The 23,685-nt window shown below is 40.7% G+C and overlaps 1 protein-coding gene across 13 annotated transcripts in view; it reads left to right on the top strand.

Annotated features, from left to right (window-relative positions):
- The window catches only part of CCDC91 (coiled-coil domain containing 91), a 334,198-nt gene that overhangs the window by 188,776 nt on the left and 121,737 nt on the right, over positions 1-23,685 (top strand). For 12 of the 13 annotated variants that reach the window (XM_073315272.1, XM_073315319.1, XM_073315302.1 and 9 more), the window contains one exon: positions 7,485-7,592. The exons of the other annotated variant lie outside the window; for it this stretch is intronic. In XM_073315272.1, the coding sequence (XP_073171373.1) occupies positions 7,485-7,592 (108 nt within the window). The remainder of the gene's footprint in view (positions 1-7,484; positions 7,593-23,685) is intronic. 13 annotated transcript variants of the gene reach the window in all.

The following is a 23,685-nucleotide window of genomic DNA, read 5'->3' as shown; positions in this document are numbered from 1 at the left end:
TAGTTTTCTCTATCCTTATTTTTTTTTTCCCAGTCTAGTCATGATAAAATGGAGCATATGAATACAGTGGAAGAAGTAAATGTTACAAAGCCAAGTGTACAGGATATAGTTTAAGGAAATATAGCTGATTGCCAATTAGTCGGTACTACAAATAAAGGCTTATTTTCATTTAATGCTAAGAATGAATATACTTTACAGTGTCTCTATCCTAGAGAACCATACAGTTGCCTAATGAACTAGTGGGATTACACCAGCACAAATAGTGGTAAAATTTTGTCAATGCTAGCTATTCTTTTCTGGGTCCATTTCTACCCCATGTTCATGCATGGCTATGTATTTTAAATGCAGGCACGCTACCCTTAAATACATAACCCACAGTTCTCCTCACAGTTCCCTGAAGCAGTGACTTGTGGGAGAGTTGGAAAAGATTTTGGGAGTCCAAGGAAATTATGAGAGAACAAGAAAAGCTCTTATAACTCACTGAGAAGCTATTTCTGTGGCATATTCTCCTAATGAAGACCAGGCTAAACAGCCAGAGTTCAGTTTTGTTTAAAAAAAAAAATTCTACTAAAGGCACTTGAAGATTAGTTTTCAGGATCACATGCATCCCAGGGGAGGCACTAGAAGGTGGTCTGACAGTACATGTGAAGACCCAGAAACTGAGACCACTACTGCATGCTGCAGCTGTGTGGGGCTCCATTCTCCTCTATCCATGGCCTAACTGACTGTGATGTATTGGAAGACAAATATTACTAGTGGAGTGCCACTTTTACATCAAGACAGTTGCAAGAGATTGATGAAGCAGAGATGTCCATGAGACTTGAGATGAGTCAAAGTGAAGGGCTGTCCTCACCATCAGTGTCAGGCCACCAGGATGAGCACTTCATCCATTGTGGAAAATGGGAGTTTAGACTATCGAAGCTGGCTACCCCAAATTATTTTTGGTCAATGGGACACAAATTTAAGGTTGATGCTGTTGTGCTGCAAGTATGCATTTAAATATATCAAGTAGGGCTTGATATCAATTAATTGCAGTTAACTCATCCAACTAACTCAAAAAGAATTAATCGTGATTAATCGCAGTTTTAATCACACTGTTAAACAATAGAATACCAATTAAAATTTATTAAATATTTTTGAATATTTGTCTGCATTTTCAAATGTATTGGTTTTAATTACAGCACAAAATATAAAGTGTACAGTGCTCACTTTATATTTTTATTACAAATATTTGCACTGTAAAAATGATAAAACAAATAGTATTTTTCAGTTCACCTCATACAAGAACTGTAGTATGATCTCTTTATCGTGAAAGTACAATTTACAAATGTAGAATTTGTTGTTGTTACATAATTGCACTCAAAAACAAAACAATGTAAAACTTTAGAGCCTACAAGTCCACTCAGTCCTACTTCTTGGTCAGCCAGTGACTAAGACAAACAAGTTTGTTTACATTTACAGGATATAATGCTGCCCAATTCTTATTTACAGTGTCACCTGAAAGTGATAACAGGCGTTCACGTGGCACTTTTGCATCAAGCTGTGACGAAGTGGGACTGTTCTGAATGTTTTCTCTGAATATTGTGGGGGTGCCTCAGTTTCCCCTATGCAGTTATTAAGTATCTAGGTGGTGGGATAAGGGTGTATAATCGTTGCAGAGCCCTAGAGGGCAGGTGTGTGCAGGTGTCTGGACACAGAGAATGGCCAACACCCTGTTTCCTCGCAACTGATGGCCTGGCCCTTCCCCCCTGCAAGGTGATAGCTAAAGGGTTGAAGACAAATAGATCAGGTGACCTCCTGGCCTGGGAAAGGGACAAAGCCCAGAGGAGGAGGGGCTGGAGAGAGTTTCAGTTTGGGGCTGGCTGGGGACGAGGAGTGAAGTGCAGACGTAGTTGTCTGGCTCACTGTCCCCCAAAATGGACCCGGCTGAGGTGTCCTGTTCTCTGTACCTACAAGCTCTGTTTTAGACCATGTTCCTGTCATCTAATAAACCTCTGTTTTACTGACTGACTAAGAGTCACGTCTGACTACGAAGTTGGGGTGCAGGACCCCCTGGCTTCCCCAGGACCCCGCCTGAGCGGACTCGCTGTGGTAAGCGCACAGAGGGGCAAAGGATGCTGAATGCTCCGAGGTCAGATACAGGAAGGTGGAAGCTGTGTGAGACAGTCTACTCACAGAGAGGAGACTTCACCAGAGTCCTGACTGGCTTCATAGGGAGCAGTTCCAGAGCATCTCTCGGGGACTCCATGACAAATGGTGGTAGAGGTGGGATGTACTGCACCCCATGGATGGCGTTCCCTGCAGTAAGTGACTGGGGAGCAGTAAAACAAAGTGGGATTGACGAGGACCAGGCGTGCTGAAGGTTCAGAGAGGAGTGGTTTCGGGGGTCAGTTAACCTCTGGGAGTGTGTGATCAGCGAGAAGGAATGTGCAGTAATGGGGTACCCCTGGGGACTGCGGTGAGCAGTCTCAGGGGCGGAGGAGCCTGCGGCTTGGCCCTGGGAGAGAGAAGGACTTTTGCAGTAACAGGATTCCCCTGGGAATTGCAGCGAGCGGTCCAAGGGGCGGAGGAGTCTGCAGCTCAACCCTGGCAAAGAGGTGGTGACCTCGAGAAGGGCTGGCACACTAGGGGTTCTCCCTGGAAACCATGGGGAGTTGAGAGCACACAGGCCCGTGAGTCCGCAACAACTTGGGAACAGCGAAATGATGGCCTATCACCATCTCCTTAAGAAGGACATTGTAATCCTGTGCAAAAAGAGAGGGTTGCGCATTGGAAAGTTCACCAAAGCACAGTTAATCGTGCAGCTGGAGGAGGATGACCTCTCTAAGGAGCAGATTCCTGACCCAAATGGGGCTATAGCAGGATCTGGGAGCAGCTGGAGTGGTAGCCAGGCATCCCCAAGACTCCTGTCCCCGACCAGACAGGGGTCTTCACGATCGGGTTCCCCATCCGGGGATCGGAGACGGATGGGATTGGAGCTGAGTGCAAGAGAGCAAGAGGACTGTGAGATACAGCGAGAGTCCAAGAAAGAGCTGCAGAAGCAGCAGCAGCATGAACCGGCGATGGTGGAGCGGAGAGGCATAGGGCACATCCCAGGGGTGAGTGCGGATAGACCCCGGGGTGCCAGTTCCGCAGGGAACCTAGATACTAAATTGTTACCCCTGGTTAAGGAGTCGGGGGATGTGGATGCCCAACCTCACTGCCTTTGAGCAGGCTGGTGATTTGAACGAGGGGGACCTTGCGGAAAAAACCCGGTGTCTAGCTCCCTTCCTGGGTCCCAAGGCCATAGGCTCTGTTAGCCAGGTGGGTGGGGAGGTGGACAGGCTCCCACTCCTGACCCCAACCTATATGTCTGTGTGGAGTTTCCTGGGCTCAGGCCCCTCAGACCCCCCAGTGGGAGTGGAAGGTGATGGTCAATGGGGAGACATTCCTGGGATGGCGAGATCCTGGAACAGAGAAAACATTAAGAACAGTCCCACTTCGTCACACAAGCATTGCAAGGTATTTACGTGCCAGATATAATAAACATTTGTATGCCCTTTCATGATTCGGCCACCATTCCAGAGGACCTGTTTCCATGCTGATGATGCTCGTTTTAAAAAAAAAATGTGAATTAAATTTGTGACTAAACTCCTTGGGAGAGACTTGTATGTTTCCTGCTCTGTTTTATCCACATTCTGCCATATATTTCATGTTATAGCAGTTTTGGGTGATGACCCAGTACATGTGCAGATTTGACTGAAGAATGTACCAATGTACGATTTTTAAAGATAGCTATAGCGCTCGACCCAAGGTTTAAGAATCTGAAATGCCTTCCAAAATCTGAGAGGGACGAGGTGTGGAGCAAGCTTTCAGAAGTCGTAAAAGAGCAACACTCTGATGCGGAAACTACAGAACCGAACCACCAAAAAAGAAAATCAACCTTCTGCTGGTGGCATCGGACTCCAATGATGAAAATGAACGTGCATCAGTCCACACTGCTTTGGATCATTATCGATTGGAACCTGTCATCAGCATGGATGCATATCCCCTGGAATGGTGGTTTAAGCATGAAAGGACATATGAATCTTTAGCGCATCTAGCATGTAGATATCTTGTGACGCTGGCCACAACAATGCCATATGAATGCCTTCTCTCACTTTCAGGTGATATTTTAAACAAGAAACAGGCAGCATTATCTCCTGCAAATGTAAACAAACTTGTTTGAGCGATTGGCTGAACAAGAAGTAGGACTGAGTGGATTTGTAGGCTCTAAAGTTTTACATTATTTTATTTTTGAATGCAGGTTTTTTTGTACATAATTCTACATTTGTAAGTTCAACTTCCATAATAAAGACATTGCACACCAGTACTTACGTGAATTGAAAAATACTGCTACTTTTTGTTTTTTACAGTGCAAATATTTTCAATAAAAATAAATATAAAGTGAACACTGTATACTTTGTATTGTGTGTTGTAATTTAAATCAATATATTTGAAAATGTAGAATACATCGAAAAATATTTAAATGGTATTCTATGATTAACAATGTGATTAATCATGATAAAAAATTTTAATTGTGCGATTTATTTTTTAAATTACTTGACAGCTCTAATATCAAGTGTTACTGTGGTTTATGGTTGAATTGTGCTTGAATTCTTTTAGTGATTTCGGGAAGTATAGCTGCATTAATGTGTTGGAGCTATAGATAGTTCTGTATATCCACTCTATATTTATCTCACAAAGCTAATGAATACCTTTAGTAGAAAAGGCTACCATTCCAAGATGATGCAAGCCTTAAAGGATCATTGTGTCAAGTTTCTATATATTTACATAAGATGGTCAGGCAAAGAGTGTGATGTCAAAATGTTGAAACTTTGGGCTTTTCAGGAGCATACAGAGGAGGCATATTCTTTCCACTTTATGACACTACAGACAGTGAACACTGTAGTATCTGAGTGCCTACTATATCTATCTGTTTATCTCTGTCTATAAACTAATTTAGGATGGGAAACATCTAATTTTTATAAAGTTTTAAGTCTCCTCACAGAATTCATAGTATTTCCTGATACCTTTTATCTTTATGCAACGTATTTAACAGAAATAAATTACAAAGTAGAAGACTGCAATCTACATACTATGGGGAGGGATGTCTAAGAACAGCCTGTATAATTTGGGGGCAGGGCAAGATGCAACTGTAGTGTGTGGTATAATGCCATATTTCCATGCCATCTTTTAAATTTAAAGAAAAATAGAATTTAATATTTTATTGAATAAACTTCCTTATCTACTGATACTGACACTTGTGATCATTCTCCACTAGGCTAATTTGAGTGTAATGCAATGCTAGTACATTCTCTCATAAGTAGAACACCTCCCCCAAAATCATTTTTCCAAATTATATTGAGAAATTATATTTTGACTCCCCTGGATGTGTTTAAAATTTTTGGTTCTCATGTTTCCTACACACACCTTTTGCATAAAAGAAGGCAACTCACAGAAGAAGATAGACAGACAGATTCTTGGTAAAATCAGCCCTAAAAGAGGCAAAGTTACTTTATTATCAGAACATACAATAACTTTCCATTATAAAAATAACTAAATAAAACATGGCAGGTGTTACTTTTTCAGTCTAATACTTCTGTTTTTGTTTTCAATGAAAGCTACCGAAAATAGACAGACCACTGGTTAAATAATTTACAGGGGAACTCTATTAGCTCCTACATACTCAAGAGTATCAAGTGGTTCAGCTGAACCTGTAGTAGAAGGCATGGTTTGGGGGTAAGGGAGGAACCTTATTTAGGACCACATCCTGCACTTGTTGAGGTCAGCTGGGTATTTCCTGTTGACTTCAGTCAGAGAAAAATGTGACTTCTTATATTTATCTTTACTTTTATGCCTTTTATGTTTTAATTTACTTCTTAAATTAATTATAATAATTATTTATAGCATTAGTCCAGAGGATAAAAAGCAGAATGTTCAAACTGACATTCTGTTCCTGTAGTAAGCCCTTGAATAAGGTTTCTCATTGATTTATATCCATTTCAATATATTCATTATGGGATTTGACCCCAAATAAAGTAGACTTCTGTGAGTTTTTCAGGCAAAAATTGGAGTCTTTTGAGAATTAAGTTTTTGTGATTGTCTGAATTTGTATCAGTGCAGAAGATGAACAATCTACAAAACAAGCTTTATATTTAAAGACAGGCGTAAGCCAGTGGAAAAGCCACTGAACTTATTCTTGCATTTTGATTAAACCTCATGTCGAGCACCATCTGTCATTTTTCTAATTTACTAGTATTTTTTTTTCTTTTGCTTCAGTAAAACTGCTACTGAGTTATAGCAGTAGACATCCTGAAGAACAGTAATGTTTGCAAAAGAAAAGTAATTATTGGAAAATGTCGGAAGATAGACCAAAAGCTATACGAATATTTTTGTCCCATGTTTTTTTGCATTTATTCAACATCTTATTTAATGTGTATTGTTTCTCACCAAGCAAACTTATTTTCAAAACAAAATTTTTTTGCTTCTCTGCATATGTGTGCCAAAAATCTGTTTTCTGTAAATCTTAAGTCTGTTTTAACTTACATAGTAATTGCAAGTAGTTTAATACACAGATTACTATTTAAAAATAGAATTTGCTGTTATGACTACAAATTCTACAGTATATATTCTAGAGAGAAGGAACATATAAATAGCATATACTATTGAAAACATGTATAGCACAGGAGTATGTGAAGTGAAGGTAAAAATACCAGCATCATCTTCAAGGAAGTAGGTGGATATAATGCCTACAAATGGTGATTTGGCTTTTCTTGTGATCTGTTTTAGTTTTTTTCCCTTTGCGTACAGATTCTTTAACCTTTGCACAGCTAAGATCAAATATCTGTATAATGTCCCTAATTTTATTATCTTTTTCATATTGTCCTAGTACTTTGACTTTTCCACACTTTGACTTCCACCTCTTCACATCAGAGTGTGAACTTCCTGGGGGGGTATTGCTTTTATGTTTTAAACTACTCAGAATTTCCATCTGCTTTTAGTTGACTTGTGGTTATGAAGATCATGCTTGGCCCATGGGATCTTACAGTGTGCCGAGAGGATGTGGAGTTTTGTCAGCCAGTGAAATATGTCTGGCTTTTTTTTTTCTCAGCAGTTTTCATATGCTTCTCATCTTGTGTGGTCCCACTAAACTGAGTATGTTTAACAGGACTGCTCACCCTCTCTATCTTCTTCTGTGAGTTGCCTTCTTTTATGCAGCTTATGTGTGTAGGAAACATGAGAACCAAAAAATATCATCTTGGCTAAAGAAAGAAAGATAGATAGATATACACATGAAAATAGTGTTATATAGAAAAGCACTTCAGTAATTGCACATTTTTGTTCTGTGGGTGCAGCTGAATATCAGATTTCAGTTGTATACAAAAGTTAATTAATTTGCAGTGTGTCAAAAACACTCAAACGTGTCTTCTGTTTTGAAACTGGTCTGCTGTATTTGTTTCCAGGCACTACTGCAGTCTACAGTTCAGAAGCAAGAAGAAGCCATTGAAAAACAGTACGTAGCTGCAATTGAAAAACACTCATACAAGTGTGAGGAACTGCTGAATGCTCAGGTAATGCAAGCACTTGTCCACACAGATACACGTGTTCTAGACTGTATGAATGGGTTTTCTACAAAAAGGATTATGATTTTCTTTCGGTTTCAGAGCATATATTTTTCTGTTTTGTTTGTTTTGAAAAAAAAATCACAAAACACCAGTCTTCACTATAATATCCTTGGGATAACAATAATTACATTAAAAAAGAGATGGGAACCTAACCATACCTCCTAATTCATTTGGGCCCAAATGTGCATTATGGCTTTCTAAACGGTCTAACCAAGATCCCAGAGGGACATGGTACCAAAGAGAAGGAGGCTTGGAGTGTAAGATTTATTACTTTATTAACTGTATAATTTTACATAGCTGCAGAGAAAAGATTCACTATTTCTTAAGCCTGAATTTTATTTACTGTAATGGACTGCAAGCAAAGATCAGATTTCTATGGAACAGACACAATTAAATGTGTGATGCAACTTATAAAATGGTCATTCTAACAGCTACCGTCCAAATCTATTTTTATTTCAGTGAAACCACTGCAATTAATATGATATCGATGATAAAAAGTAGGTTATACAACAAGTATTTAAAGCTGCTGGTCCATGTTAATGGTCTCATGACTGTTTAAACTTTTGGAACTTGTTTTATTATTGGCAAAGTCTCACCTGAGTTTATTTAAATACAATTTAAATTGTATTTAATTGAAATAAGCTCCATACATAAGCTATAAAATTTTCTGTTGGCTAATCTTGAAAAGGGTTTCTAAGGTTGTTTGTATTGCAGTTACTTTTAAGTACTGCTAGGAACAATTCTTCTAAAATGACTAGTAGAAGTTTTTTGGTTTTTTGTTTTTCATTTTTGTGTGATGGTAAATTAAAGACCTAAATACAGCTAATGTACACTTAAAATATCATTTCACAGTATAATACAGAAAGGTAAAGGTAATTGCATATTTAGTTGATTAATTTCAGCATTCTCTGACGTATGTTACAATCGTCTCCCTGTTATGACCTTATCAGCTGAAGAGTTTGCTACAAGCATGTAGTCATCTATGTAACTAGTATAATGAAAAGGTACACAGCACTTTGGAAAAAGTAATTCATCCTTGGACAAGGGGCACATTGCACAGAACACAGCGCTATTTAATGCATACCCTACAGCTACGCCTAAAAATATACTAAAATGAATTCAAAGTTTTTATGAAATGTTTTGCCTTTTTCTGTCACAGTATCCACAATAGTTGCACTGCTAATTTAATATATTATTGTTGAGTATTAGGGCTAGATGAACCTCAGAAATGCTGGAAATTCTGTGAGAATAGGCTTTTTTGTAACATTGTTGACACTTCTTGATTCTAGTTGGGTCAGAAATATTGCTATCATATCTGATGTTTCCATCTCAAACCAGGAAGTGGAAAGAAGCATCAAACCTTGGAGTACCGAAGTATTTGTGTGTGTGTGTTTTGAAACTTAGAAAAGGATCACCTCTAGTTTGTTGTGACAGTCTGCATCAGTTCTTATTTAATTCAAGCATGTTTTTACCACAGCGTGCAGAATAAGTACTAAAGCGAGGGGATGAAAGCAAACAAACACTGACATTCTGTGATGGAAATTAGAAAACTTGCCTTAGAGCACCATTTCTCAAATGTGGTCACCAGGGGGTTCCCCTGCAGCCATGACAGCTTCCTGTGCAGTGATGGGGAGGCAAAGCATCAGCCTCTCCTCCCCCTTGCTCCTGGATGCACCACTCTGCCCGTCTCCAGAGACAGGGGGAGCACAATGCTGAAGGAGCAAGGTGAGTTCTCTACTAGGGGACAAGGGGGCTCAGTGGGGCCCGGACTTCAGCCCTGGGGTGGTTGGGCAGAGGGAACTTAGGGAGTCTGGCTTCAGACTAGGTTTCCAGTCATGCGGCTTCAGACTCCAATCCTTGGCCACACAGCGGTGGGCTCCAATTCCCGGCTTTGGCCGCGTGGTGCCAATCCCCAATCCCACCAGAGGCCAGTGGCTTCAAGCACTGATCCTCGTCTGTGCACTCCGACCCCAAGCGCCGACCCTGAGCTCCAGTGGCTGCCGGTTCTGGGTGCAGATACCCGGCACTGGCCTTGGGCTCCGGCGGGTGCTGGCTTTGGATGCCAACCCTTAGCTCTGACTGTGCAGCAGCAGGCGCAGACCCCCTGCTGCCAGCCCCAAACTCTGGCGGCAGCCAACCCCTCTCTCTACACTACGACCATGAGCCATGGCCACTGACCCACCCTGGACACTGCTCCTGGATGTCGACCCTGGGTTCTGGAAGGTGCTGGCCATTAGTGCCGATCCCCAGGCACCAGCCCTGGGTGCAGATCCCCACCCCCAGTCATGCAGCAGCGTGCACCACCCCCAGGTTCCGGCAGGTCCTGGCCCAGGACACTGACTCTTAGCCCCGGCTGTGCAGCAGTGGGCGCAGACCCCGAGCGTCAACTCTGGGTGTCGACCCCCGGCCCCAGTTGAATAGCAGCAGGTGCCAGCTCTGGGTGCTGATCCCCAGCTGCATGGCAGTGTGTGCTGATCCCTGGCCCTGGCCACGCAACTTCAGGCGCCGACCCTGAGTTCTTGTGGGTGCTGGCCCAGGGCACCAGCGCCAGCCCACACCTCTGATCATGCGGTGGCGGGGCCTCCCATCCATTTCCCCTGGCCTCTGCTGCCTCATCTCCCACCCCTCCATCCAGGTCTTAACTTGCCAGGACTTGCTGTGAAAAGTGATATTAACAAACATACAAATATTTCGCATCATTGTTTTTATTGAGTCTGCAGAAAAAGCCCTACATAAATAAATTACAATGATCTGGGAGTGTATACATGCATATTTGTTTGTTTTTCCTAAAGTTAATTAAGTGTTTTGGGGGAGAAAGTGTCAGTGCGACCACCAGCAAGTGTTGGTGGCCACACTCTGAGGCCACCAAAAAATTTGTTGTAAGAACCCTTGCCTGAGAATGATAGTCTCAAAGAACTCACTCTATTTGTCTTAACAAAGATGGGTTATTTGATTTGAGTCTGTAAGTGTCTACATGGGGAACAAATATTTAATAATGCACTCTGCAATCTAGCAGAGAAAGATGCAACAGAATCCAATGGCTGGAAGTTGAAGCTAGAATTCAAACTGAAAATAAGTATACATTTTTTAATGATGAGAGTAATTAACCATTGGGATGACTTAACAAGAGTCATCATGGATTCTCCATCGCAGACTATTTTTAAATCAAGATTGGATGTTTTTCTAAAAGATACGCTCTAGGAATTATTTTGGGGGAGTTCTGTGGTCTGTGTTATGCAGGAGGACAGACTAGAGGATCATAGTTGTCTTTTCTGCCTTGTTCAGAGTAGCAGCTGGTTAGTCTGTATCCGCAAAAAGAAAAGGAGTACTTGTGGCACCTTAGAGACTAACAAATTTATGTGAGCATAAGCTTTTGAGAGCTACAGCTCACTTCATCGGATGCATGCAGTGGAAAATACAGTGGGGAGATTTTATATACACAGAGAACATGAAACAATGGGTGTTACCATACACACTGTAACGAGAGTGATCAGGTAAGGAGAGCTATTACCAGCGGGGGGGGGCGGGGGGGACTGACTTTTTGTAGTGATCATCAAGGTGGGCCATTTCCAGCAGTTGAATGTGTGAGGAGGCGGGGAGGGGGAATAAACATGGGGAAATAGTTTTATTTTGTGTAATGACACATCCACTCCCAGTCTTTATTCAAGCCTAATTTAAGGGTGTCCAGTTTGCAAATTAATTCCAATTCAGCAGTCTCTCGCTGGAGTTTGTTTTTTGAAGTTTTTTTGTTGAAGAATTACAACTTTTAGGTCTGTAATCGAGTGACCAGAGAGATTGAAGTGTTCTCCGACTGGTTTTTGAATGTTATAATTCTTGACGTCTGATTTGTGTCCATTTATTGTTACGTAGAGACTGTCCGGTTTGGCCAATGTACATGGCAGAGGGGCATTGCTGGCACATGATGGCATATGTCACATTGGTAGATGTGCAGGTGAACGAGCCTCTGACAGTGTGGCTGATGTGATTTAGGCCTTATGATGGTGTCCCCTGAATAGATATGTGGACACAGTTGGCAATGGGCTTTGTTGAACTCCGAGCAGGGGTATTCTATCTGCTACCCAAGATCCATAAACCTGGAAATCCTGGACGCCCCAGCATCTCAGGCATAGGCACCCTGACAGCAGGATTGTCTGGCTATGTAGACTCCCTCCTCAGGCCCTACGCTACCAGCACTCCTAGCTATCTTTGAGACACCACTGATTTCCTGAGGAAACTACAATCCATTGGTGATCTTCCTGAAAATACTATCCTAGCCACTATGGATGTAGAAGCCCTCTACACCAACAGTCCACACAAAGATGGACTACAAGCCGTCAGGAACAGTATCCTCGATAATGTCACGGCACACCTGGTGGCTGAATTTGGTGACTTTGTCCTCACCCATAACTATTTCAAATTTGGGGACAATGTGTACCTTCAAATCAGCGGCACTGCTATGGGTACCCGCATGGCCCCACAGTATGCCAACATTTTTATGGCTGACTTAGAACAACGCTTCCTCAGCTCTCGTCCCCAATGCCCCTACTCTATTTGCGCTACACTGATGACGTCTTCATCATCTGGACCCATGGAAAAGAAGGCCTTGAGGAATTCCACCATGATTTCAACAATTTCCATCCCACCATCAACCTCAGCCTGGGCCAGTCTACACAAGAGATCCACTTCCTGGACACTACGGTGCTAATAAGCTATGGTCACATAAACACCACGCTACACCGGAAACCTACTGAACGCTATTCCTACCTACATGCCTCCGACTTTCATCCAGAACACACCACATACTGATAGTTACATATGGATACAGAAAGGCTTGAAAGAGCTCCAACTGAAGTCACTGGAAATTTTAACATAGACTTCAATAAGAGCAGGATTAGACTCTAAAAAAAGAACACATCCCTTTTTTTATCCTTAACTCTTTCAGTGATGTTCTATGTATATATATAAATATGATATAAAGTATTATGACCTTGGGCAAGAGACTTCACCTCCCTGTGTTTCAGTTTTTCCATCTGGCTATAATAATGGCAATAATAATGCTTACCCCCTTTGTAAAGCACTTTGTGATCTGCGGATCAAAAGTGCTATGTAAGATCTAATCATTATTTATTTATTTATTTTATTATGTATATAGCAGCAACAGTGTGGTAGGAAGGTAGTGCCTCTGATAAACTGAAGGAACTAGATTGAGAACTGAATGTGAGATGGTTGTAACAAAAAGTTTTATAGGCTGATACTTTTACACTATCACTTAAGATGTTAGCGTTGTGGGGACTTTGGGGAGGAAAACGTAGGTTTAGCTGGAATGTTTCTGAATTTGTAAATGAGAAAACAAATTTGTATTATGTTCTTGTTTGGAGAAGGGTGAGGGAAAGAAAAATGAGGGGGTGAGGAACGTATCATTACCCAGAAATGAGAAATATCCTTATTGTTTGTTACATTTTTATTTTTATTGCTGGTACAGGATATGTAATACCTCAGTCCATGTTTCTGATCTTGATGAAAGAATGGAATTATTAAAAAAAAGTGTTTTGCAGCATGCTGGTGGGCAAACTAAAAGTTCAGTCTGGTTTTAAAGAGCTTACTGGTTCCATTAGACTCTCAATCTGTGAATGAAAATATTAAGTATTTAATAAAGTTGAGAAGGAAAGTGATAGAACATCATTCTGATTTTTATCCATGTTAAGAAACAAATATAAAACATTGTCTGGAAGCCTAGAAGGAAAGGGGAGTGGCTGGAATCCCTAATGACTGGTGAAAGTTGCATAGCTAGTGAGTAGAATCTACTGTCATTGTGAGTTGAAAAGACGAGAGAGTGGAGTTGAAAATCAGTTTGCTAGAGTTTGGAAATTTCTGGAAAATGGGAAGGGTATCTGATAATATGCTCCTATTTAAAGCTGGCTAGCTCATCTTATTTTACAGTCTCAAATGTGTTAACGTTATTAGGTTTCTCATTCTCTGCTGTAGAAAATGTGAGAATTGCTCATCATTACTGCTAAGTAGTGGTTACTGTTTAATGTTACCAAACATCAGTGTATAAATATAGTTCACTCAAAATGCTTAAAACTGAAAGCAGTGTTAGGAAATAAGCAATTGAATAAAGTGAAATACTGGAAACAGATAAACTTCTTTGAGCAAAAGAGCCCTATTGTTCGGTGTTTGGTGTATTATGTGAAATGAATTTGTGTTAGTCTAACTCCTGGTTTATGTGTCTCCACAACACAACCCAGTCCTCTAATTGACACTGTTTTGTGGTGTTAAAATATGTAATATTAATTTTATTAATGGTAGATAGTTATTCATATCTTTGACTTATAGGCCTGAAAACCTGGTAAAGTATGCATACGTTGTTTTCTGTGCTTTGTAGATGATTTTCAAACTGAGACAGAATCAAACATTTTGCTACAAACATCTATATTAATGGATGAAGGTTTTTTCCTTTTTGATTTGGCTTTATAATATGTAAAGATAGTTATCATTTGATAGACTAATCAAGACTTAAGAGATAAAAATCCTTTTTTATTGGAGTTGCCATTTATATAAGGAGAAGGATTAATATGAAAAACTGTACTGCATATAAAGATTATTGATAATACGTTGGCAGCCACATACCTTGAATTACCTTATTACCGATCCTTTGTGAGGGGTCCATAGTCACAAAATACTTTTCTTATTTTAAATAAATGTTAATTTAATTAACATACTTAACATATAAACATCAGAGTTATCAAAGATGTTTGTGTATTGTGTTGTATCAAAAACATTTAAGTTGTGTTGAGAAGCTAAAGTGAAGTGATATCTTGAAGGCAAACCTAACTAAAATATAAACCTGAATAGCCGAAAACTTAAGTGCTTGTTTAAAAGTGCATCAAGGCGCACAACAAAAATAAGCACAAGCAATTCCAACCTTGTAATTGAAGAGAGAATAAACAGGTGCTAATGTCGAGGTTAAAGATTTATACAGCTGTTTCATCCTTCTGGTGTTGAGCCACACTAAGACGGTTGGGGAACGGATAACTCAAGTAACATTTATATAGCGGTGTGATGGGTTGGATGATAAAATATGTTTTAAAGTATATCAGATAATGTGGAGAGATTTTTGCATGTTGCAAAGCAAATTACAAAATAGACATTTGGGTGGGGAAAAAAATAAGTGGCTGACACAGAAATTTCAACCTGAGAAGGATCTCTGTAAAGCTAACCAATGAGATTAACCAAAGTTAACCTTCAGCAAACAGAAGGGTATATACAGAACCTTTAAAAAGAAACAAAACAAAAACAAAATCCTATCAAACTATGGATGTCAACACCAGAGACCCTAGAAAGGTGTTCTAAGCAGGTATACATTTGTTGCTTTACTCTGATATTTTGCAAGTGGAATTGGGATGTTCCAAGACATTTCACACAGTTTTACAGGCTTTGGCTTCTGGAAACAAACCTCCAATAATGATGTGCATTTTATAAATAGGAAACCATAGAAGAGAGACCCTGTTTTCTCTTTACACCATGGAAGTTGTGATGATCCATGAAGAACAGCTCCAAAAAATGGATTATAACCTGATTGGTTCACATCACCTTTTTGAAAAGAAAAAGAAAATGGACTGTCCATCAAAATGGAAAAGAATCTTCTTCCTTCAACAAAACATTTTCTACTTTTTGTCCCTCTGTTTGCATCTCACTCTTTTCCTCCCAAAAGGGAACTCTCCCATCTCCCGGGGCAAGATAAGAATCCCTGGAGCAGAAACTTAGCCTGGTTGCTGCAGTGGTGAGGATGAAAGAAAGAGCGTCAGGCCAGTATCCCGTACAACCCTAATTTTTATTTTAAAAATTTGACTTGACTTAATATTACTCCTGTTTCCCTATTCTGCTGAGGGAGCAACAGTAAATAAAAGGGGTGCATCTAAACAGTTTGATAGATGTTTTTCTGCTTGGATGTTGGTGAGGGGGACCCTATTATGATTATGGTCCTTAGCTTTTTCCATTTGGGTATTTTGCCTTGTTTAGGGAGGAAATAAAAACTTTCAAGGAACTAAATTACAGTAATGAAGAACTAATTGAGATCCCTAAGCCTTTTAGCACCCATCAACCCTTAAGCAGGGGGCAGGGCTATTCAGGGCTACTCAGAGAGACCAGGGCTTTAAAATTCCCGCTTCTAAGCAACCAGAGGAATTAGTGAACAGGAGCAGCTAACAGGGGAGTTTTGCGAGGGAGCTCTCCAGGGGGAGTGTGAACGGGGGCTAGAACTCAACATTCTTTAAACTTAAAAGCCCAAACCACCCCCTTGATACAAACACAACAACAACAAAGGAACCAGCTGCAGGAGTAAAAAGAGAATGCAGGCAGAAGTCAAGCAACAGAATGGGGGCTACCCAGTTTATTGCACCCAATGCAGCATGTATGATTACCTGCCGTATGGCAGGTGGCATATGTGTGCATTCGGTGCAAGGAGCTCCTGGCCCACAGAGACCATGTATGGGCTTTGAAGACCAGAGAGGCTGAACTGGAGGAGCTGAGGGAGACAGAGAAGTACATAGATGAGAGTTTCCGGGACACAGTAGAATGGTCCCACCCCCGGTCTGACAGCCTCTGTGCTGTTGAGGAGGAGGAAAGTCCTGGGGAAGGAGAGCTTCTAACTGGAGCACAGGGAAACAATCCCATAGTTGGGACCCTCCTTCCAGATGATGATGTGGTATCCTCTCGCACTGAGGATACCTCTCCAGGGGAGGTAACTCCAGCTATTAGAAAGAGACGGGTATTAGTAATGGGTGATTTGATCATTAGAAACACAGATAGCTGGGTTTGCCATGACTGGGAGAACCGCATGGTGACTTGCCTGCCTGGTGCAAAGATTGCGGATCTCTTGAGACATCTAGATACACTTATGTGTAGTGCTGGGGAGGAGCCGGTGATCATGGTACATGTAGGTACCTATGAGATAGGGAAGGATAGGAGAGAGGTTCTGGAGGCCAAATTTAGGCTGCTAGGTAAGAGATTGATGTCCAGGACCTCCATGGTAGCATTTTCTGAGATGCTCCCAGTTCCATGCACAGGGCCAGTTAAGCAGAACTGCAGAGTCTCAATGCATGGATGAAACAATGGTGTAGGGAGGAGGGGGTTAGATTTATTAGGAATTGGGGAAACTTTTGGGAAAGTGGGAGCCTATACAGGAAGGATGGGCTCCATCTAAACCAAAATGGAATCAGATTTCTGGCACTTAACATTAAAAAGGTTGTAGAGTAGTTTTCAAACTAAGGGCTGGGGGAAAGCCGACAGGTGCGGAGGAGAACATGGTTCGGACATCCCTTAGGGGAGGATCTATATATAGAGAATCTCTATGTCCTAGTGAGGCTGAGAGGATGGAAAATGGTAAAATACAGGCAGGGTCTGATCAGAAACAGTCATATAAAAACGAGTCCCATTCAATTACATTGTAGAATGGCAGACAGCTAAAAGGAGACAAATTTTTAAAGCGCTTACATACCAGTGCTAGAAGTCTAAATAATAAAATGGGTGAACTAGAGTGCCTCGTATTAAGTGAGGAAATTGATATAATAGACATCACAGAAACTGGGTGGAATGAGGATAATCAATGGGATACAGTAATATCAGGGTATAAAATACATTGGAAGGACCGAACAGGTCGTGCTGGTGGGGGAAGTGGCATTCTATGTGAAAGAAAGCATAGAAGCAAATGAAGTAAAACTAATCAAACTGTACCATAGAATCTCTATGGTAGAAATTCCATGCTCTAATGATCAGAATATAACAGTAGGGATATATTACCCACCACCTGACCAGGATGGTGATAGTGACTGTGAAATGCTCAGGGAGATGAGAGGCTATAAAAATAAAAAACTCAATAATAATAATAATAATAATGGGGGATTTCAATTATCCCCATATTGACTGGGTAAATGTCACCTCAGGACGGGATGAGAGATAAGGTTTCTGGACACCTTAAATGTCTGCTTCTTGGAGCAGCTGGTCCTGGAACCTACCAGAGGAGAGGCAATTCTTGATTTAGTCCTAAATGGAGCACAGCATCTTGTCCAGGAGGTGAATATAGCTGGACCACTTGGCAATAGTGACCATAATATAATTAAATTTAATATCCTGGTAGCAGGAAAAACACCACAGCGACCCAACATTGTAGCATTTAATTTCAGAAAGGTTAGTTAAACAGAAATTAAAGGGTGCAGTGCCAAAAGTGAAATGTCTTCAAGCTGCATGGAAACTTTTTAAAGACGCCATAATAGAGGCTCAACTTAAATGTATACCCCGAATTTAAAAATATAGTAAGAGAACCAAAAAAGAGCCACCGTGGCTAAACAACAAAGTAAAAGAAGCAGTGTGAGGCAAAAAGGCATCCTTTAAAAAATGGAAGTTAAATCCTAGTGAGGAAAATAGAAAGGAGCATAAACACTGGCAAATGAAGTGTAAAAATACAATTAGGAAGGCCAAAAAGGAATTTGAGGAACAGTTAGCCAAAGACTCAAAAAGTAATAGCAACATTTTTTTTAAGTACATCAGAAGCAGAAAGCCTGCTAAACAAGCAGTGGGGTCACTGGACAATCAAGGTGCTAAAGGAGCACTCAAGGATGATAAGGTAATTGCGGAGAAACTAAATGAATTCTTTGCATCGGTCTTCATGGCTGAGGTTGTGAGGGAGATTCCCAAACCTGAGCCATTCTTTTTAGGTGATAAATCTGAGGAATCATTAGAGGAGGTTTTGGAACAAATTGATAAATTAAACAGCAAATAAATCACCAGGACCAGATGGTATTCACCCAAGAATTCTGAAGGAACTCAAATGTAAAACTGCAAAACTATTAACTGTAGCAGCTTCTGTACCAGATGACTGGAGGATAGCTAATGTGATGCTAATTTTTAAAAAAAAAGGCTCCAGAGGTGATCCCGGCAATTAGAGGCCTCTAAGCCTGATTCCAATACTGGGCAAACTGGTTGAAACTATAATAAAGAACAATATTGTCAAGACATATAGATGAACATGGTTTGTTGAGGAAGAGTCAACATGGTTTTAGTAAAGGAAAATCATGCCTCACCAATCTACTAGAATTCTTTCAGGGGGTCAACAAGCATGTGGACAAGGGGGAATCCAGTGGATATTAAATTTTCAGAAAGCCTTTGACAAGGTCCCTCACCAAAGGCTCTTACGCAAAGTAAGCTGCCACAGGATGAGAGGGAAGGTTCTCTCATGGATTGGTAACTGGATAAACGATAGGAAACAAAGGGTAGGTATAAATGGTCAGTTTTCAGAATGGAGAGAGGTAAATAGTGGTGTCCCCAGGGGTCTGTTCTGGGACCAGTCCTATTCAACATATTCATAAATGATCTGGAAAAAGGGGTAAACAGTGAGGTGGCAAAATTTGCAGATGATAGAAAGCTGCTCAAGATAGTTAAGTCCCAAGCAGACTGCGAAGAACTACAAAAGGATCTCTCAAAACTGGGTGACCGGGCAACAAAATGGCAGATGAAATTTAATGCTGATAAATGCAAAATAACACACATTGGAAAGCATAATCCCAACTATACATATAAAATGATGGGGTCTAAATTAGCTGTTACCTCTCAAGAAAGATCTTGGAGTCATTGTGGATAGTTCTCTGAAAACATCCACTCAATGTGCAGCAGCAGTCAAAAAAGCGAACAGAATGCTGGGAATAATTAAGAAGGGGATAAATAATAGGACAGAAAATATGTGGCTTCTATATAAATCCATGGTACACCCACATCTTGAATACTGTGTGCAGATGTGGTCGCCCCATCTCAAAAAAGATATATTGGAAAAGGTTCAGAAAAGGACAACAAATATGATTGGGGTATGGAGTGGCTTCCATATGAGGAGAGATTAATAAGACTGGGACTTTTCAGCTTGGAAGAGAGATGGGTAAGGGGAGATATACTTGAGGTCTATAAAATCATGACTGGTGTCGAAAAAGTAGAGAAGGATAACACGAACTAGGAGGGTCACCAAAAGAAATTAATAGACAGCACATTTAAAACAAACAAAAGGAAGTATTTCTTCACACAACGCACAGTCAACCTGTGGAACTCCTTGCCAGAGGATTGTTATGGTCTTGGCCTTCACACCGTGTTCAAAAAAGAACTAGATAAATTCATGGAGAATAGGTCCATCAAAGGCTATTAGCCAGGATGGGCAGGAATGGTGTCCCTAGTCTGTTTGCCAGAAGCTGGGAATGAGTGACAGGGGATGGATCACTTGATGATTACCTGTTCTGTTTATTCCATCTGGGGAACCTGGCACTGGCCACTGTCGGAAGGCAGGAGATTGTGCTAGGTGGACCTTTGGTCTGACCCAGTAGGGCCGTTCTTATGAGATAATACAAATATGAAGGATAAACATTAGTCTAAGGATAACCTAGATCGGAGTTCTTCAGGTAATTGTAAAATGATCAGTCACATTTATCACTTGTGGAGATAAATGGTCTGAATGTATATTGTATGGACATGCCGCCGTTGACTTCCCTACCCTTCTTTTTGTAGTTCTCATTATAGTATAGCAATTGCAATTTGCATTTACTCATAAATTCAGAATACTCTCTTCCTTTCTGAGTGTTCTATTATGTCAAGGGTTTGCCTTTCCTGAGTTTTGAAGGTTTTCCCCTTCCTGGAGAGAAGGTCTAGGTTTAGGACTTGTATTTATGACTTTTCATGTGCTAGTTTTCAGGGCATTTCTCCTCTCCTAAAAAGTTACATTTCTGCATGCTGGAAACATACATTCAAGTTTGCTTTGCTACTAAGACTTTCCCAATCTTAGATCTTGGTCATATGATTTTCCAGACCACTAATGCTTAGACTAGTCCACAGCCACAAACTGGTTAAGAGATGGTGTTGCAGTTCCTTCCATTTTTAGTTTAAATGGGTTCAGCTAGGAATCTTTCAGAATCTGATCTGAGTATTCTTGGACACTCACATTAGCTAAGTGAAATTAAACCTTTTCTGGATTTGCTAACATGTTGGAAATCGCTCTTTGGCTTCCAGAGGTTCTAAACAACCTTCTTCCTCCTTTTTTTAACTTGTTATAAGTGTATCTATATGATTTTACCTATCCAGTTATTCCTAATTTGCCCATCACAATCATATTATAACTTTTGTCTTCCCTGTTCTTCTCTTACACAATCCTCAAGAACTGTAGTACAAGTGGTGAGATTTTTCTCCTTTGTGTTTTATGTTGCATTACTGAACAGTAGGCTTTTTATACTGCCCTTAATTTTCATTTTTTGTCTCGCTGCTTTACTGGTAAGTGGAACCATAAGAACTTGGTTGTAGGATGGGAGACAAGGAAAAACATTGCAAACAGAACTGCCGGTAGTTATTTTTTCATTCTTTACTTAAGAATTCCTTTATTCATGTCTGCATCCATGACTCCTCCAAGCCCTCCTGTAAACTCTCCACATTGTATGTGTATCTCTTTCTGAATTAGAATATAAGATCTGTGAAAACTGAGTCTGCCTTTGTGTATTCTGTAGAATATTGTGTACAGCTGGTGCTCTGCATATAAGGCAACATTCAGCAAACTACTTTTAAGCATATGAGTAGTCTTATTATCATAGTTGGAACTACCATGATTCAGGTTACACCTTTGCCGAAGTAATTGCTGAATTGCAGTCTACATGAGTAGAAGTATTATATGTTAATTATTTTGTTAGTCCAGTTGTCATTTTGCTATGAATTCTTTCATTTAAATTGAATGAAGTGAGCTTTTATCTTTTGAGAAAACTTTTACTGATATTTTTTATTTATTTATTTGGAGTTTTCTCTGAGGGACAAATCTTGCAGCATTGGTTTAGAGGCCCCTCTGGCAACAGAGGTGGTGAACTTCAGCTGTGCAGCAAGGGGTCATCATTTGAGAAATTTGCATGGGGTGGAAATGCTTACTTTATAATAGAACCTACATGAGAAGATTTTCTACCATGCCCAAGTAGAACTGAGGTGTTGCAGATGGTGGGGGCGGAACAGGAAGTCAGTTGTAGTTCCCTGCTCCTCAGTCAATTCATTCAGGCACACATTGAAGTTGGCCAGGAGTCACTGTAACATGTATCAGTACAGGATTGGGCATACAGATTACTGCTATAAGGGAAAACAATAACTTATTTTAAGGTAAGAAAATTCTCTTTCTCATAATAAGATTTTTGAGTAGTGCACAAAGAGACCTATTTTCATAAATACAGTTCTACAATTGGTAAATTGCAATTAATTTGGTTTGATATGTTTAGTATGACTGAAAAGTGAGTATCCTGAAATGACCTAATTTATAATTAACCAGAGGGGGGAGTCAGACCTGTAACTGTGTATTTTTCTAATCTTAGTCAGTTCTCTCTTTAATAGGAATAATGAGGCTTTTCCCAGGACTTGTGTTATTTCCTCCTACAATTGGATTCTTCTATGAGAAACTGAAATGAAAAGGAGAATTTTGTTAAGACACAAGAACACATTTTAATTAAAGAATCTTGAAAAGCTGAGTCCAGTAGTATATTATTTCTGCTGGTGAATGAAAGACTGGATTGTTAAGTACTGTTGACCGATCCATAAAACGTTTTTCCTGAGTCTTGTCAGTGGAAAGTGGTTGTGGTTATAACTTTATTTCCAGGAAAAGTAGAGCATCTTAATTATGCACAGGTTAAAAAGAATAAATACTAGTGTGACTGAGTTTTCCTGGTCAGTTATTGACTGAAACCTTGTCCTGAGATGAAGACATTCAGCTGACTTATTACAGGGAAGGTTTGGTGATTCCCTACTGAAATGTCTTTGATTGTTGTATGCAGTATTGTTGTGGCTGTGTTAGTCCCAGAATATTAGAGAGAGAGAAGGTGGGTGAGGTAATACCTTTCATTGGACCAACTTCTGTTGGTGGGAGAAACAAACTTTCAAGCTACACAGTCTCCTCTTCGGGTCTGAGAAAGGTACTAGGAATGTCACAACTAAATACAAGATTAAACAGATGATTTAGCATAAGTAATTAGCGCACATTCAAAGGACTATTCAAGGTGAAGTGGCCTGTTTAACACACCTGTAATCGCAGGACGAAAAGGAGGGTTAGTGGATTACAGGTTGTAATAAACCATAAATCCAGTGTCTTTATTAAGACCATGATTTTTTGTGTCTGGCATAGTTATGAATTTAAGCTCCCAGACTCATCTTTTGAAAGCATTGTGTAGGTTCCCTTTGGGGTAAAAAGTCATTGCTTTGTGAAAAGTGTTCACCCACCTCTTCAAAATTAGGCTTTTACTACATCTCTACTATTCATGGGGATATTGAGGCTTAATTCATGAGTGTTCGTAAAATGCTTCCTCAGAGGGAATTGAAAAGTAGTCATTGATTAGTTACAATGAATCTATAAATAATTTAATACTTTGTTCTGTTGAGTTGGATAGCATGTGTATTAACTTTAGTGAATGTTGCAATTTTCATTGCAATTTTGTTCTTGAATGGGTTCTCCCACAGTTTACTGTTCATACACCCCTCACATAGTCCAACATGGATGCATTGATTTTAATAGCTGTTATTCACTGATAATGTGAAGGTTAACTGTACTTACACCAGGGGTGGACAAACTACAGCCCGCGGGACTGCCACCCCTATGGCTCCGCTTGCAAAAGTGGCCAGCACCACGTCCCTGCGGCCCCGGGGAGAGGTGGGACAGACAGCTACGTGGTCTGCCCTTGCCTGCAGGCAACTCCCCCCCCCCCCCCCAGCTCCCATTGGCCAGGAACAGGGAATCTCAGCCAATGGGAGCTTCGGGGGAGGTACCCGCAGGCGAGGGCAGCGTGCGGAGACCTCTGCCGTCCCCTCCCCAAAGGGCCACGTGGACGTGGTGCCGGCCACTTCTGGGAGTGGCGCAAGGCCAGGGCGGGCGCTGCTGCCACCCCGGAGCTGCTCCAAGTAAGCAGCACTGGGCCAGAGCCTGCATCCCAAACCACCCCTGTACCACAACCCCCTGCCCTGAGCCCCTGCCGCACTCCTATTGCACCCCAACCCC

This window comes from Lepidochelys kempii, chromosome 1 (assembly GCF_965140265.1).
Source record: "Lepidochelys kempii isolate rLepKem1 chromosome 1, rLepKem1.hap2, whole genome shotgun sequence".
NCBI lineage: Eukaryota > Metazoa > Chordata > Testudines > Cheloniidae > Lepidochelys > Lepidochelys kempii.
This window is presented reverse-complemented; position numbering and strand designations above follow the sequence as displayed.